The sequence below is a fragment of the Megalops cyprinoides genome, chromosome 18 (assembly GCF_013368585.1).
Source record: "Megalops cyprinoides isolate fMegCyp1 chromosome 18, fMegCyp1.pri, whole genome shotgun sequence".
Taxonomy (NCBI): Eukaryota; Metazoa; Chordata; class Actinopteri; order Elopiformes; family Megalopidae; genus Megalops; species Megalops cyprinoides.
In genome coordinates, this window is record NC_050600.1 from 30723882 (window position 1) to 30742304 (window position 18423).

Genomic DNA, 18423 nt, shown 5'->3' on the forward strand with positions numbered 1-18423 from the left:
GGTCATGATGAATTGAATAGACTCATCCACTGTAATGGATTTTTGAAAAAAAAATGTGATCTTTTTTGAATCCTTGGGTCATGATGATTCGAATGCACCCACTGGCGTTAAAGTCCACCATATTGGATTTTCCACCATTTTGAATTTTTCGAAAAACCTACTTTTGCAAACTAGTCCTAGACCGTTGATCCTATCACCACCAAATTTGGTCCGTATCATCTACAGAGTGTTCTGATCAAAAGTTATTCAAAGAATTTTGCTAGGGCAAATGATGTGGCCGCTGTCGTCCAATGAAATTCCATGGTGAAGACACCAAAACAGGAAGTGAGTCATATCTCAGCAATGCTTTGTTGGAGTGATGCCAAACTTGGTACACTTTGTGGGTATTGGCAACACTGGGTATGTACCAAGTTTCATGAAATTTGCCCACTTGGGGGGCGGTATACCATTAAAAATCATTAAAATACCCATTACTCTGGCAGAAAAGCAAATATCTCAACTAAAGTTCTTGTGCTTCATCAAAGTTAAGTCTGGGAACTTATGAAACCTCCACATCAGCCATTTTGTGTTTCATCCATCTTTGATTTTGTCAAAAACACATTTAATCACCTCCTCCTAGAGTTATGGCACAATGAGGTTTTGTGTATTACCTCTTTGGACCATTGTCTTTAACAGTCGTTAAATGATAGTTGCCAGGTTGAACAATGTGGCTGCAGTGTACCCACAAATTCGCTTGTGAAGTCGCTATAAAGGAAGAGTGGCCATATCTCTGCAATGCTTTTGTTCATTGGCATAAAGGTCGATATACATGCTTACAATTAGGTGTGGGTGCCACACAGCAAGTTTAGTGAAATTTGGCCACTTTGGGGTGCTATACTGAAAAACAGGTTTAAACACCCATGTGTCCATTTACTTAGATTTACATGACATTTTGTTCTAATGGACATCACAAGGCACAGACCACACAAAGAAAAGCAAATATTGCGACCAAATTTTTGTAGTTCATTACATCATTACATCAGGTCCTAACTGGAAAATGAACACATAGTTCAGTGTCCAAATGGCATGGCTTTTAAGATACAATCAGTTTGTAGCACTTAAAGTAGGCACATTTCTTGCACCTTTTGACCTATTGCCACAACCAATACACTAAATACTGTTGTAGAAACACTTGGACTTTCCATATTGGCCTGAATGTTAGACAGCGTTTTTTTCTACTTCAGAAATTACATCTGAAAAGTGGGGTTGTTTTACATGGGAGGACTAGACTTTTTAATGTCATTACACATTAAGAATAGCAGATGGCACCATTTATCTGAGATTGTTGAGTGGTATTAGAAATCCCAGTAGACTAGTTTTTTTTTTTTTTTTTTTTTAAATGTGTTAATTTCATCTAACAGATGTAGAAAATATATCAGAGTACCTTGTTTTATTCAGTGTATTTTATTAAATTGATTTCAGATTAAGATTTCCTTTATTGTCATTTTATCGTGCACTTGCGTACAATCAAGAATGAAATGCGTTTCTCCTATATCAACAGTGAATATTAATTACAAAGAGAATTAAAACAACATATATCCATAAACAATACACTCAGTTTTGTAAACATTTGGAGGGGAAGAGCAGCATGACTCTATGGCGGCATGTCTTTATGGTATAGTTGGAGGGGAATAGCAATATGTACTGTCAATAAATGATTTTTTTTTGTCTGTACAAAAAGTGCCAGGTGCAGCATGAAATGGATTGCACTAGTGGAGAATAGTGTCTGTCTGGTACTATGGGGGGATTAATGGTTCAGTGAGGGGAGGGGGGGCAAGAGTGCTCATGATCTTCACATCCTGGGATATGAAGCTATTTAGAAGCCTGGTGATATCAAATGAAATGATTTCTTTAAATAAATAAGATTTGATCTTCAAAAAGTCTTTTGCCAAAAAGTGTTGAAAAATGAGGGGTCCATTTCTAATCGGGGACGTTTTATTATATTCAGCTAATATGGTATGTTCTCTGCCATTTTTTCCATGATTTTGGATTTTTTCAAATACCCAAAAATTGCACTCCTCCAACAGCGTTCGCACTTCTCATTGCAATGTCCCAAGAAGGCACACTGCATTTTATGGCACTGCTTATGTTTAAGCTTGACATATATGTAGTGGGGGCAGTGCGGTGGTGCAAATGGGTAGCAGTACTGCTGAACAATATGGAGGTTTCAAGTTCAAGTTCAAGTGCATTCAGTTTGTACCTTGTCCCTGTGTTCATGTGGCTTTCCTCTTGGTATTCTGGTTTTTCTACTCCAGTGCAAACACATTCAAGCAATGTCAATTGGACACGCTATATTGCCCATAGGTGTGAGTGTAAGAGTCGGTGTCAATGTGTCTGTTCACCCTGTGACGGATTGATGTCTTGGTCAGGGGTTGTTCTCTTTAGTTGTCTACCTGGTGGCCCTGAGGTGCTTGGCCCCTTCATTGCTGCTTGCAGCTATATTTATTATTATTATTACTGTTGTTATCATTATTATCATTTATCATTATTATCATTAATATTATGATTGATGACTGAAGATTATTAGACCCAGTGATGTTTTGTGTTGTATGTTATATTTGCTATGTTTGTATATTCATCAATAATTTTGTGTTACACATGTTTATCTATCAATAAAAAAGAGTTAGTGTGTGAGAGAGAGTGTGTGTGAGAGAGAGCGAGTGTGTATGTGAAAATGTTTGTGTGTGTGTGTGTGTGTGTGTGTGTGTGTGTGTGTGTGTGTGAGAGAGAGAGACAGAGAGTGAGTGAGTGAGTGACTGAGTGAGTGTGTGTGTTTGTGTGTGAGAGAGTGAGTGAGTGTGTGTTTGTGGGTGTGTGAGAGAGAGAGAGAGTGTGAGTAAGTGTGTGAGAGTGTGTGTGTGTGTGTGAGTGTGTGTGTGTGTGTGCGAGAGTCTGAGAGAGAGAGTGAGAGTGAGTGAGTGAGTGAGTGTGTGTGTGAGAGAGTGAGTGAGTGTGTGTGTGTGTGTGGGTGTGTGAGAGAGAGAGATTGTGAGTAAGTGTGTGAGAGTGTGTGTGTGTGTGTGCGAGAGTCTGAGAGAGAGAGAGTGAGAGTGAGTGAGTGAGTGTGTGTGTGAGAGAGTGAGTGAGAGTGTGTGTGTGTGTGAGAGAGAGAGAGAGAGTGTGTGTGTGTGTGTGAGAATGTTTGTGTGTTACCTTGCCGCAGCTCCTGCAGTGGTGTTTCCTGCGGATGACAGTGAAAGGGGCCTTACAGGAAGTGCAGAAGCTGCAGGCCTCGTCAGGCACCCAGTCTGGGAGATCTGCAGGAAGAGGGGCACACTGAGAGCACACCCCAAAAACCCACACTCATATACACTCTCACACACCACACACACACACACACCACTCACTCTCAGACTCATTCTCACACTCACTCACCCTCTCACACACACACACACACAAACACAAACACACACACACACACAAGCACACACACACCACTCACTCTCAGAATCACTCTCTCTCTCACACACAAACACACAAAAACACACACAAGCACACACACACACACACACAAACACACACACACTGCCCATTAAAAACACTCAGCTGCATTCACTGTCACACAAACTCCAAGTACTCTCAGAGTACTCTGGGCTCAGAGTAGCAGAGAGGATGAAGTGAGCCATCCAGATCATTTAAGCATGTGAGACTTGGATTAGTCTAAATATATCACAGGCACATTGAGGACTTGCTTGGGTTCTGGAATATCGATGTGAGACATGAGGAAAGGTACAGCTATGCACATAAACTGTTCTGAAAACCAGCACAAATGGATCAGATTGGGAGTGTTTTGGAGCAGATCATGTTTAATGATTTTTTTCTGTCATGGCACTCTTTCTCAAACAAACATTCTCAAATGTTTGTCTCACAGGTGGGAATAATCTCTGGAGAAGGAGGAGGAAGAAAATGAGGGAAAAAAAGAAAAAAATAGAGGATGATGAAGAGAAAGAGCAGGAGAGGAGAGAAGGGGAGGAAAAGGAAAAGGAGGAGGAGAGAGAAGAGTAGGAAGAGGAGGAGGAGAAGTAGTGGAAATAGGAGGAGTAGGAGAGGGAAAAGGAAGAAGAGGGGGAGTAGGAATAGAGGGAAGAGGAAGAGGAGGAGATGTACAAAGATGAAGAGAGGAGGGGGAGATGGAAGAAGAGGAAGAGGAGGGGGAGATGGAAGAAGAGGAAGAGGAGGAGGAGAATGAAAGAGGAGGAGGAGAAGTAGAGCTCACTCACCTTCAAACTGACCTTCCCGGGCCTTGGCTGCCAGTTCTGAGGTGGTGACCGTCTCCTGACACAAGGCACAGTCCTCCAGAGCTGCACAGCGCAGGCCTGGAGCAGAGGGATGGATCACAGCGGTCACCTCAGCAGCCACTGTGCTGTTCATGACAACAGTCTTTATAATGACTGCTACAGTGGTCATAATCTTGACAATTGCAATGGTCACAAGACTGACAATTACAGTGGACACTATAATAGTCAAAATAGCAGCTGCTGTACTGAGTATTATAGCACTTACTAAAATAATCCTTACAGCAGTCACTGTACCAGTCATTACAGCAGTTATTGTAATAATCGTTACAGTGGACACTGTATCATTCATTATAGTGGTTACTATGGTAATTGTTACAGTGGTTATTGTAATAATTGTCACAGCAGCTACTGTGGTACCTTTCTTCTGCTTATTCTGGTCCTCCATCTCTGGCTTGGTTGCCATGACTTCAAACAGTGTCTTGAGGATGCTGCGCAGGTCGCTGGCATAGTTGGTCTGCAACTGGTCAGCAACACCTGGGCAGATGACAGATAAAAAACAACAATGCAGAGTGAAACGTCACACAGCTCCTTTATCACTACAGCGTGCCCGGTGCAAACTCACACGCTAAACAAAACAATTCTCAGTTGTCTAAAACGGTATTCCCTATGAATCTCATTCCTATGCTCGGTTTAGTCATTGGTGTTTGAGGTAGTCACATGTATAGCAAGGGAAGTGACACAGGATCAGTGTTTTTTCTCCTCAGAGCACTAACATTGTTTGTAGAAGCCTGTTCAGAGTGTCGCATGCCTCCTACAGTCTCTGTCATAGAGAGACCCTGACTCTCAGCACACACTAAGGGGCTGGATAAATCTCTATGACTTCCTAGAATAGCTTTGTTTGACAGTGACTGTGTCCTCAGCCTCAGTGTTGTGCTGTAGCCTTTGAGACACAGCAGGGTGTATGGGAGAGGATGGTGCCACAGGGCGAAGCCAGAGGGTGGGGGCAGAGGGCAGCACACCCACCTTTGGCCTCAAACAATGAAAACGACAGTCTGGGGGGCTAGCCCTCTGCTGGTTGCTGCATGGTTTTACAGAAGCAGAAATATTTAGACAGAATCCTAGCAGGGATACATAAACAGAGGGCTAGTTGAGATATATAAACAGAGGCCTAGTTGAGATATACATAGAGAAACATGTATATCAACATCTGAGATATATTGAGTGAGGCCAAGCTCGGATGTTAATAGAGAGGAACAGCTGGGGTGTAAAGTGACGCATATGTGAGATATATTAAGTGAGGCCTATGTGAAATGTACATAGAGAAGGGCCTACCTGAAATGCAGACGAAAAGGCGGTGGATGAGGTCGCTGCTGCTGTGGAAGCGAGAGCGGATCTTGTCACGGGCGGCCATTTTGGCAGTCTGCAGGGCCATCTGGACTTTGTGGCGATCTGGGGTTTCTGAGGTACCAGAGGTGGTAGTCAGGCTGCTGATCGGACTGCGGGTCACAAAGGAGGGGTCAGAGGTCAACACACTTTCACTCTCGCCAGCACACACAAACACTCAGATACCATACGCATACTTTCAAGTACATATGTGCAAACATTCACTTTGGCTTCACTGTGTAGCAGGCCAGCATTCAGAACTGGGAGCTAGTTAGTGCAGCCTGAATATTTACGCATGTTTAGCCATAAGAGATAACAGGATTCAGGTCTTTCCTTAATTGCTGCAGTTAAAAATTTTTGTTAAACCTATAACCTATAAACCTATGAACCTATTTTTGTTTAACCTATAACGTTTGACCCCTGTAGCACCTTTTCCTTCAAAGAAGACTTCACGATACCCTACTGATGGAAATATGTCTTTACCACAATGTCAACATCCCTTCCAACTAGCATGAATGCTCCTATATAAATGGCTAACACAGTAAAGTGTCTCCTAAGCCTAAAAGTATGCATTCTAGGCTAGGTGCACAATGTTTTTATGATGATGATGATGATGATGACGATACTTTTCTTGCATCACAGCAGCTCCATTTACAACGTCACAGACAAGACAAGAATTGGGACAATGAAACAAAGATACATACATTTAACATAACCATCACAAAGGACAATATTCAATGTACATTTGATCTAGGATTAAGCTCCATGTTTAATTCTACAATTGACTGATGCACAAAAGAGTGCTTTAGTCTAACCCTATTAAATCTTGGAACCTTGTGTCTCTGGTTTGATGGTAACAATTTGTATTCACTGTTTAGGACATGGCTGTGGTCAGAGACAATGTTGTTAGCCACCCTTTATCTGTTACTATAGTAGGCCGATTTGTAGAGTTTCTCAAGGGGTTGGCCTACAGTCTTTGAGCAGATTTTTAGTTGGTGAAACAATTTTGACTTTAAAGTAGTGGACAAACACTTGTACCATGTAGTGTTACAATACTGTAGAACACTCATAATCACAGAAGTAAAAAACAAAAGAAGAATTTGTCTACTTGCCCCAAAAGACCTAAGGCAGCAGAGAAAATAAATATAATATAATATGTATCCTAGAGAATGTCCAGTTCTTGGCACGCAGTTGGCTTGATAGGCAGGGCAGCGAAGTAGCAGGACTGGAGATCGGGGTGTGATGGAGATCGGGGTGTGAGATAATTATTATATCCATATTATATCCATAATTATAATTATGGATAATAGCAGGAACTTTATGAAGGTCAGATGGCGAACCAAATCTCTTTTGTTTTCTGTGTGCTACTCTTGAGAGCATTATTATCCCTCCACTCAACCACTTTGTTCATGCCATGTTGGTGCAACCCAGGGTTGCCCGAGTTACTTAACATAGATACAGTATTAAATATGCAGATATTAACTCTATTGTACTATGCAGGAGGTCTAAACTAGAGTTAGAATCCATGTGAAACTTATGAGATAGGAAATGCTCCCCTTTCACTTTATTTAAGAGTGATTTCTTGCCCTCCCAGATTTCTCCCAGAGAGCAAAGTAAAGGGTAGCGTGCTAAGCCCAAGGGTGCAGTTCCAAGGTACCATCCAGGATTCAAGCCTATGACCCTCAGGCAAAGTACAGTGTTCCCTTTTAATTTATCATTCGTGAAGACCACTGTGCTGTGAGGCAAGACGACACAACATGGCTTAGAGACACACTACAAGATTATCTTACGGGGTCAGCATCAGAGCTTCAGTGACCACCTGGCACTGATAGTGTGCTCAGTGATATTAGTGATGTTCTGATGTCAATGTTAGCTATTTCTGTTCATGAGTGCACAGCAATGTTTTCTATGCTTTGAAATAAAATAGCGTGGGACTGCATATACACTATATGGACAAAAGTATTTGGACGCCTGACCATTACATTGCAATGACATTGTATTCAAATACATTTCTTTAATATGGAGTTGATCCCCCTTTTGCAGCTATAACAGCTTCCACTCTTCTTGGAAAGCTTTCCACAAGATTTTGGAGTGTTTCTGTGGGAATTTGTGCCCATTCAATTCTGTAGTCAGGCATTGATGTTGGACGAGAAGGCCTGGCTCGCAATCTCCGTCCCAGTTCATCCCAAAGGTGCTTGATAGGGTTGAGGTCAGGGCTCTGTGTGGGCCAGTCAAGTTCTTCCACACCGAACTCATCAAACCATGTCTTTATAGTCCTTGCTTTGTGCACAACAGTCATGTTGGGATAGAAAAGGGCCTTTTCTAAAGGGCCTTTTTCGTTGCCACAAAGCTGGAAGCATAGCATTGTCCAAAATGTCTTGGTATGCTGAAGCACTAAGATTGCCCTTCACTGGAGATAAGGGGCCTAGCCCAAACCCTGAAAAACAGGTGTGGCCAAATACTTTTGTCCATATACTGTATATGGATTGAAATGACAGTAGAAGTGAGAATAACAGAAGCTGTCTGTGTCTGTGTCCTGAATTCTACCTCCTTCTCTGTCAGACTCGCACACATAATGATGGCCGTCAGCTGAGCGGAGCACATCCTCTAAGGTCCTGACACAGTATACATCTGACCCACAAAGCTGCTGATCATCACAGCAACCGACCCTCTGCTGCTACAGCCAGGAGATGAGTTTTAGAGTGCAGGATGACTGTTAGAGTGTATGTGAGAGGGAAGGGTGTGTGGGGGAGCAAAGAGTGTGTGAGAGATGAAAGAGTGTGTGCAGGAGGGAAGAGTGTGAGAGAAGAATGTGTGAGAAAGCATAGTGAGGATCAGTGTTTGCAAGGGCAGAATGTGTTTGAGAGGAAAGAGTGTTTGTGTGTGGGAAGGGTATGTGTGAGAGGAAGACTGTGACAGGGAAGTGTACATGTGAGAGGGTGTATGTGAGAGTGTGTTTGAGAGGAAAGAAAGTGTGAGAGGGAAGAGTGTGAGAGAAGAATGTGTCTGAAAGGGAAGAGTGTGTGTGAGGTGAGTGACGGGGCGTGATGAGTGAGAGGGCCATGGGAGACAGACACAGTCTGCTACTTACCTGGCTGTGTGGCTGCTGGACAGACTACATGTTGTGACAGAAACACTTTCGCAGTCACTGCTGGACACACAGCTGAGCCTCGAGTCCGGAGAACTGGAGACGAGAGAAAAGAAATCATCCTCAACCCACAGGCACCACAGCCAGTGGAATGACACAGCCAGGGGGGCAACAGCACAAACCCTCACCCACTAACACAGCACACCACAAATATAACTGCTGGGAAAATCCAACAACACTCATGACAACATTTTACACCGAGGTACCATATGCTAAGCATTAATAATACAAAAATATAACAATGTTATTCACACGATTGCTCTGCAGTGCCTGTTCTTAATACTGTTTTGCAGTGCATGTCCTTAAAAATGCTTAGTCTGTTGTGTGGAAGTGTAAGTCACATTCCTTATGTGTGGACAGCAGCTTTTCGAAGGAAGTGTTGAGGTGCATCCTGCTACTGAGATTAAAGCATGAATATGAAAAAGCAGAGGACATCACACATCACACACATTCACTTTTTGGGTGGCACTGTTTAAATCATTGTCTAAAATTGGCAGTTGGGGATGTTCTCAAGGATGTCAGTGGACTTAATCATTTTAAGATTTTCTTTGGTAAGCTGTACACTTTATATAATGCCTCACCCAAAAACCAGAGAGAATTGGTTCAGTGTGCACAGTGTCAGGCAGTGTCTTCGTGTCATAGGACATGTTTTGTCAATCCGCTGGGTGGCTTCAAATGAGAGAACTGTCAAAGCTGTTTGGGAGAACTACAAAGTGCTTCAGGTGCACTTTTCTAGCGCTGCCAATGATGTAACCAGGGATTCAACAGAGGGGGCAAAATACAAGGGACTTCATGATGTTCCCACCTCTGTGCCCTTTGTTTTTAATCTTGGAGTTACGTATGATGCCCTAACAGAACTCAGCGATCTGTCAAAGATGCTCCAAAAGAGAGGCACAATGTTGCCTAAAGAGGAGAAGCTGCTGGCTCGACAGATTTGGGTTTTTGAGTCCATGGTTTCAATACCTGGCCCCTACACAAAAACTTCAAGCTGAAACAGAGAAGTCTTTCAAGAATGTAGCCCTGCATGATAATCAAAAGATTGTGAAGATCAATGCAGGACAGTTCTTTCTCAGCATGGCCAAAAATAAGAAATGCAGGACGGCTCCAACAACTTCCTCTCATGTCAGCACACAAGAAAGCTCCTCACATGAGGTGACAACCAACTGATGACAGACATGAAGGTTCTTTAACCAGACACTTGGCCTGAGGGAAAACTGGACATACAGCATGGTGAAGCAGAGATGCTTCATTTGTGCGACACATTTAAAATGGAGAGAACAGGAAGTATCCTGGGATTTCGGGAATACAAGGAACAAAGGGCATCCCGGACCCCAGCTGCCCTGTACTTAAAGCTGTCCACACCATTGCTGTGTCTACCAGTGAATGTGAGTGAGCCTTCAGTAGCATGAATGACATTCTTACTGTCAAAAGGAACTCCCTTACTATAAGCAGACAGTCCAACCTGTTTTTTTCTGAAATGCAATGGGCCACCATTAGAGCAGTTCAATCCACAAAGTTATGTAAGGTCATGGCTGGCAAACGGAAGAAGATCTGCAGATGAAACGGCATGCAAATCCCCTCACCGTTCAAGCACAGCTGAAACCAAGACCTGCTGGAGCCTTTTTTAAGTAGGTTAACATCTTATAATATTTAGTGCATGCAGAATACTTTTTTTCAGAGTAAGATTTAATATTTCTGTTTAGGCTACTTTTTCGTTTACCTCTTCTGTCTTTGGCAGAATTTGAGTATTTGTCAACTTTGCTGATGTGTTTCATTATTCCAAAGTACAATAGGTGACAAGTGATGCTGAATTAATTTACCATTTAATGTGATATCCTCACTGAATTCATCACCACATTCATAGCTAACTCATTTTCTACCACTATCTCTCTGTCTCCTTCAGCCTCTGCCTGGCAAAGGCAAGGAGAGATGCTGATGAAACAGCAGTCAAAGAACCTGGCAATTCAGTTCAACCCCAGAACATACTGGCGCCATTTCTGTGAGTATGTAAACATCTTATTCATTATGAATAACAGTGTTGTTTGTCCTCCCAAAAATATCTAGTGCTTGCTGAATTTATGCTACCATCAAATATTCAATCAGATAATACAACCTAATTGTCTACTGTTTCTTTAGAATAGCCAATTAGGTTAATCTAACACAGCAGTATATCTCTTGACTGAATTCATTTCCACCTGCATAGCTAACTACTCTCTAATTTTCTTTCTGGCTAACTCCCTCTTCTATCTGTGTCTGTCTCTGTTGTGTGTGTCCATAGGGAACATGGAGTGCCAGTCTGATAGTAAGAGACTACGACATGCCTCCTCTGACAGATGTGGAGTAACCTTGTTTTCATCGCCCCTTGCAGAGCTCTCCATTGCAGGCCTGATGATTTCTATTACTCTAATAATTGAAATGAAGTTTGAGTTCTTTATTGTATGTGCAGTGACTACACAATGAAATTCTTAGCTTGTCTACATCTGAATGCTGCAGACATACTTAAAAAGAGACTAAAAGAATAAAAACACATGTACACACACACACACACACACACACTATATAGTATACAGATATTACATTATTAAATGATTATATATTATTATTATATATTATAAAATTAATAGTTTGACAAATGGTTGTCCCTTTGAGCAGATGAATTTATGTTGTGAACACCAGCGATATCTCCTAATATCTTTTATTCACTGTAGAAATTCAGAATGTAATATTTAATGATATGCTGATACCGGCTGATACACATGCCAACATGGGAATAAGGGGAGTACCGGCACTTTTTTTCCCCACTTCAAGCACTGCTGCACACCCAGCCCAACTAATACTTTGTGGAAGCACCTTTTGCATTTATTACAGCAGCAGGTCTTTGTGAATAAGTCTTTACTAACTTTGCACATCTAGACTTTGGAATTTTATCCCACTCTTCTTGGCAAAAAAGTTCAAGTTCCTTCAAATTGCGAGGGGATCTCCTGTGTACAGCTCTTTAGGTCATTCTACAAGTTTTCAATGGGATTGAGGTCTGGGCTCTGACTGGGCCATTCCAAGACTTTGATTTTCCTTTTCTGAAGCCATGCCTTGGTCGATTTGGATGTGTGCTTTGGGTCATTGTCATGTTGGAATGTGAAATTCCTCTTCATCTTCCTGACAGAGGCCAGCAGGTTTTGTGCCAAAATATCTTGATATTTGGAGCTATTCATTATCCCACCTATCTTGACAAGAGCCCCTGACCCAGCTGAAGAGAAGCAGCCCCAAAGCATGGAGCTACCACCACCATGCTTCAAAGTCGGTATGGTGTTCCTTGGATGATGAGCTTTATTGGCTTTGCGCCAAATATATCTCTCACAATTTAGGCCGAAAAGTTCAAGTTTGTCTTGTCAGACCATAGCAAATTTTTCCACATGGTTTGGGGTGACTGCAGGGCGTACTGGCAACATAAAGCAGCCCAAGGATTTGCTGTCAAGTGGCCCCAGTTTGATACACCAAATTCAAACCGACACAACATGTTTGTCAATCAACAAATCATTCATTAAAAAACACAATCTGTTCATTTGTATTGTTTGTGTTAGGCTAATATGTAAAACGATGAGACAAATTTTCCAAGATTCTCATCCCCATGTTTATGTGTACAGAAAGCAAAGATTCAAAGTTGAATTAATGTAATGATCACCTGACACCTAATAGACTTAATAGCCTGCTTTTATTATTAGAGTTATTTAAAATGATGCAAAACAGTCAACAGTGTTTAAACACAGAAATCAGAACCAGCAGACTCAATCCACGGGTGCTCCCTCCTCCTCCATCCTTTCCTTTTCTTGTTCAGAGCCATGTTCACCTGTTTGTTTAGATTGTAGAGTAAGTATTTAACAAATCATTTTTATTGCTGGGCTGGCTATCAAATATTATATGCCTTATAGGCTATAATGTGAAAAAGAACTGATGAGTAGTCTAGAAGAAAATGATCAAATTTACATGTTTGCATTTACAATCGTTGATGACCATTTTTTAAACACTTTAGAGAAATTTAGCGTAAACTTCTCTAAACGCTTGTGCACTGAGTCTGACTAGTTAAACCTTGGAAATGGTAAAACCTGCAGCAGGACTCTAGCATTGAAACCCCAAAGTTAACAAAAACATTTTGTTCTTTAGTTAGTTCATTTAGCTAGTTCACAGCATATACCATGTAAGCATGACAAAGCACCTGCTCCCTGCTCATTCCCCTTTGATGCTCCTGCCTCATCGCCACTGTCCTCATCATCACCTGCAGACTGCTTAAATAAATCCGTTATATTAGCATACTTTGCAGCATCAGCCAGCAAAGCCTTTTTTTTGGCACACCTTCTCTGCATCGCCGGCCGCAGGTTTTCTCTTTCTATCCATGTTTCGGCAACAAGTGCTAGATACTAATTGCCCGAGTGCTAGATACTTTCAGTTGTGAGGGCAACTGCTACCTGCCTTTATGGATTGCACCAGCCGTGTCGCTGCAGCTAAGATGACCTATTGAATATCTGTATATAGGCTATATAATGCCGAGGTTGGGAAAAAAAGACCGGCCCTTACAAGACGAGCCCACTGGGAAAATTCCCGAACTTCCCGATGGCCAGTCCATGCCGGGGTGACTGAATGAATCTTTTGGCATAATTTAGACAGGCTTGGATGCTCCTTTTCGTAAGAAAGGGTTTCCGTCTTGCCACCCTACCCCATAGCCCAGACATGTGCAGAATACGAGAGATGGTGGTCACATGCAAGAAGTGACCGGTACCTGGCAGAAATTCCTGTAGCTCCTTCAGTGTTGCTGTTGGCCTCTTGATAGCCTCCCTGATAAGTTTTCTCTTCGTCCTCTCATCAACTTTGGAGGGTCGTCCAGATCTCTGTGGTGCCCCATTTTCTCCACTTATTGATGATGGTTTTGACAGCGCTCCATGGTATATCCAGTGCCTTCAATATTCTTTTATATCCCTCTCCTGATTGGTACTTTTCAACAATTAGCTCTTGCAGTTTCTTTGGCAACTCTTTGCAGACCATGGCTCTCCCAGTGGGATGCAACCCCAAACATTCAAGGAAATCCTACAGCAACAGCTGACTTTAATCTGGGTTTAATCAGAATCACATTCATTGATGGCAGGTGTATGCTATTTACCTACAAGCATGATTTTGAATGTGATTGGTTAACTTTGAACACAGCTAGAGCCCCCATTATGAAAGGGTGTACAGACTTATGTAATCAGGGTGTTGTAGTTAAAATGTTCCTGATAATTAACTATAGCCCCTTTCACACATGCACTGGACGCCGGAACGTATCCAGCCCTTAGCCGGAGGAGCTGTATATGAGAACGCAAATGTCCGAATCAGTCGGACCAGACATGTGACGGACTTCGTTCTGCCAGCTCCTTAGTACAAAGTCCGCCTCATGTCGGAGTGAGCCCATGTGTTAATAGAGCAGGCAACATTCTGAAGAATCCACCGCGAGTGAGTGGGCGTGTTGATGACTTTTCTATTACGTGACTGGCGCGAAACCGGAAGAATACAAACATCTGCCTCGTACTCTTTTCTGCATGCCTGTACATTGCTTTCCACTGTTTCGTTGACATTGCGGATATGTCCAAATACATGCTATTTTGAGTCCAATGATCATTAAAGAGATAGTTAGCTATAGCTATACTGCCAAAACTTGTCTCTTACGATGATTAATAACGTTGGTTAGTAGGTTATTATCTGGTTAGTAGCTAGCTAAACTGTAGCTAAGTAATAGTGATAGGTATAGGGAGATAGGTGAACTTGTGACCTAACATTACATAGCGAACAACAAAAACTTACCTTATTGTTATAATAAATGTATAATTAATAATAAATTATGTGTACCGGTAGCACCATTTGGATGGCTATGTGTGATATTTTTTTATAGGCTACCCAAAAGTACAATAGCTATGTTCGCCTTCTCCTCCTCCATGCCACATTATGTACCTGTACCACCGAAAGGTAAGACATTGAAAAGAAAAAAACTGAAAATACTTCAAATCGCGAATATTTTAAGTGATCCCGTCAATACTTTTCACTTGTGAGAATGCAAGTGGCATCTAACTGGAAAATACCACGAGGAAATCTGGAAGTTTCTAAACTCGCAATGATTTCAAGCGACAATGTAACATACTACAAACGAATTATTCATGGTCGCATACTGGGTACTACACTGAAAAATAGCGTGCAGTATACAGTATATACTTGTGTAGTACGCAGTACACAGTATGCAGTAGGCGGTGTCGAATACAGCCACTGTGATTTCTGCAGCGTAGTTTTTGCGTCATGTCCTGCCTCCTGCACGCTCTACCCAGGCCCCACCCCTCACCTAAACCAAACCGGAGTATTCCCTGTAGGTGAGAACACGTTTGTCACGGACAATCTCCTGTTGCGTGCTACATGTGTGAAAGGGCAATTCCGGCCAAGTTGCGGACCTGATTCTCTGCACTTTGTCCGGAGTTCATATGTGAAAACGGCTTTAGAGAGAGTAGCTGGAGCAGTCTTTAGCAGAAAAAGGAGAGTCTTAGATGGTAGCCTTTTTTAGGGTGTACAGGAGTTGTTGAGGAGAGCAGGTATCATCCCACTGGGGTGGGGTTGTAATAGACTTTTTCCCTCCCTCTTTCCTGTGTCCACTCTCTCACTCCCCCCCAGTGAGTTGCATCCCTCAGAATGCTGCTGGCTCTGCGGAGGCAGTGTGATCTGAAGGTGTGTTCCAGTGAGGGCAGGGGGGAGTCCAATAATTTTCTGGGCTGTTTATGACTCTCTGGAGAGCTCTTCTATCTGCTGCTGTGCAGTTGGCATAACATGCTGTAATACACTATATCAATACACTCTCAACAGAGTAGTGGTAGAAGGACATGAGCAGCTCCGCGGACAAGTTGGTCTTCCTAAGTGTCCTGCCGCTGTTGAGCCTTCTTGACCAGAGCAGTGGAATTGATTGTCCATGTGAGGTCCTCTGTGATGTGGGTTCCTAGAAACTTGAAGCTGGAAACCCTCTCCACCACTTCTCCTTTGATGTTTAGAGGAGAGAGGTCCTCGTGGTGTCTCCTGAAGTCTATGATGAGTTCTTTAGTTTTTTTTGATGTTTAGTGACAGTTTGTTCTCTGTGCACCATCCTGCCACTCTGCAGACTTCATCTCTGTAGGCTGTCTCATCCCTGTTTGAGACCAATCCCACCACTGTTGTGTCATCTGCAAATTTAATGATCGTGTTTGAGGGATATGTGGGAACGCAGTCATATGTGTAGAGAATAGAGGAGGGGGCTCAGCACGCAGCCTTGTGGTGCGCCGGTGCTGAGGGTCAGGCCTGGGGAGATGTGGGGGCCGAGTCTGACTGTCTGTGGGCGGTTGGATAGGGAGTCCTTGATCCACATGCACAGTGGGTTACTGAGACCCAGCTCAAGGAGTTTGGTGACAAACCTGCTGGGGACAATACTGTTGAATGCAGAGTTGTAGTCTATAAAAAGCATCCTCACATATGTCCCCTTCTGTTCGAAGTGGGTCAGTGCTGTGTGGAGAGCTGCGGCGACGGGATACTCTGTGGATCTATTTGCTCCATAGGCATACTGGTGCTGGTCCAGGGTGGGGGGGGTGGATTTGATTTGATTTAAAACCAGTCTTTCAAAGCACTTTGGTATGATGGGTGTGAGTGCCACTGGTCTATAGTCATTCAGACCACTGGTGTTGGTCTGTTTGGGCACTGGTATGATTGTGGCTGATTTCAGACAGGCAGGTACAGTAGCCTGGGAGAGGGACAGGTTGAAGATGTCAGTAAACACCTCCGCAAGCTGATAGGCGCAGTCTCTGAGCACTCTTCCTGGAATCTCATCAGGCCCTGCAGCCTTCTTAACATTCACAGTGCTGAGAATTCACCTTACCTCCCATGTCTGTATGTAAGTAAGTGACTGGTGGTAGCTGGTGGGGGTGTGGCTACACTGTCTAACCCTTTTACCTCAAAGTGGGCAAAGAAGCAGTTGAGTTCTTCTGCCAGCGAGGCATTGCTGTCTGTAGGTGGGTCTTTGTTGCTCCTGTAATTGGTAATGTGCTGGATGCCCTGCCACACACGTGTTGGATCCCTTTTGGTGTAGTGTTCCTCGATCCTTTTCTTTTATGCAGCCTTAGCACATTTGATGCCTTTCTTCAGGTTGTGTCCGGCAGCACTGTACTATTCTCTGTCACCAGAGCTGAAGGCTGCATTGCGGTCCTTCAAAAGGATCTGGACCTCCTTTGTCATCCATGGTTTCCTGTTTGGGAAAACACAGATGCATGTGTTTATGGTGACATTCTCAGCACAGGTCCTGATGTAGAAGAGTACTGTTGAGGTGTATACATCTACATCTTGATCAGAGAACAGGTCCCAGTTGGTGCGTTGGAAGCAGTCCTGCAGTTGTAGAGACGCTCCTTCAGGCCAGGTTTTAACAGTTCTGGTGGTGGGTTTCTGTTTCTTAATAATGGGACTATAGGCTGGGGTTAGGAATAGTGATAAGTGATCAGATTGTCCAAGATGTGAGAGGGGTGAGGCTCTGTATCCTTTGGTGATATTGGAATAGTCCAGCATGTGTTCCCCTCTAGTTGCACACTTAATATGTTGGCCGAATTTCTGAAGCACAGTCTTCAGATCGCCGTGGTTAAAATCTCTAGCAACAATGAGGACCCCTTCAGGGTACGCATTCTTTTGTTTGTTTATTGCTGTTAGCATGTAGCCAAGTGCTAGGTTAGCGTTTGCATCTGGTGGGATAAACACAGCTGTAACAATAACAACAGAAAACTCTCGCGGCAGGTAGAAAGGTCTGAACTTCAATGCCAGAAACTCCAGATCAGGTGAGCAGTGCTTGTCGATGATGACAGTGTTTGTGCACCAGTTATTAACGTAAAATTACGCCACCTCCGTGGCTCTTACCGGAGTCTTTGTTTCTGTCGCTGCGGTGGGTTGAGCGGCCTGCTAGCTCGATGGCTGCATCCGGGACTCCTGGAGTTTCCGTAATTATCATCACGCAACAGTCCCGGATGGGTGTTCGCGATGATAAATCTAGTCTCAGCTCGTCCATTTTATTGGAAAGCGAACTGGCGTTGGTGATGAAGAGACTGGGTAGTGGTGGTTTGTGAGGGGCATTCCTTAGCCTTGCTCGGATACTGGACCGGCATCCTCGTTTCTGTCTCCGTTTTCTCCGCCATCTTTGGCGCCTGCTGCTCAGTATGGTAATCCATGGAGACCCCGGTGCTCTTACTATCTCCGCTGGTATCTGATGGGAGTGCTGGAAGGCACTCGTGATGGAAATTTGGTGCGCTGTTCCTATATGTAGAAGTTCTTCCCGACTGTAGAAAAGTTTCGATGCACTAATTTCGATGCACCCAGATTGAATTTAAGGTAAAAAAGAAGTAAAAGGAGTAAAACAACAACAAACACAGTCACGTTTTGGGGTGCACTGAGCTGCTGCATCTGTGCGCGCCGCCATCTTGCCATGAAATCTTCTTCTTAAGAACTTCTTAGTAACTATGCCACACAATCCCGTACTTTCGGACCATTACTTTGGAGCACTGTGACTTTCAACCTTCCTTTAGCCTGTTATATGAATTTAGAGTCCATGTT

At 43.2% G+C, this 18423-nt stretch overlaps 1 protein-coding gene across 3 annotated transcripts in view; it reads right to left on the reverse strand.

Annotated features, from left to right (window-relative positions):
* The window catches only part of zfyve28 (zinc finger, FYVE domain containing 28), a 128154-nt gene that overhangs the window by 6788 nt on the left and 102943 nt on the right, over positions 1 to 18423 (reverse strand). For all 3 annotated transcript variants that reach the window (XR_005005641.1, XM_036550812.1, XM_036550813.1), the window contains 5 exons: positions 8752 to 8844; positions 5610 to 5773; positions 4695 to 4811; positions 4260 to 4355; positions 3193 to 3296 (listed from right to left, as the gene is read on the reverse strand). Coding sequence is in view for 2 of the 3 variants with exons in the window: in XM_036550812.1 (XP_036406705.1) it covers positions 3193 to 3296; positions 4260 to 4355; positions 4695 to 4811; positions 5610 to 5773; positions 8752 to 8844 (574 nt within the window). In the remaining variant the exon portion in view is untranslated. The remainder of the gene's footprint in view (positions 1 to 3192; positions 3297 to 4259; positions 4356 to 4694; positions 4812 to 5609; positions 5774 to 8751; positions 8845 to 18423) is intronic.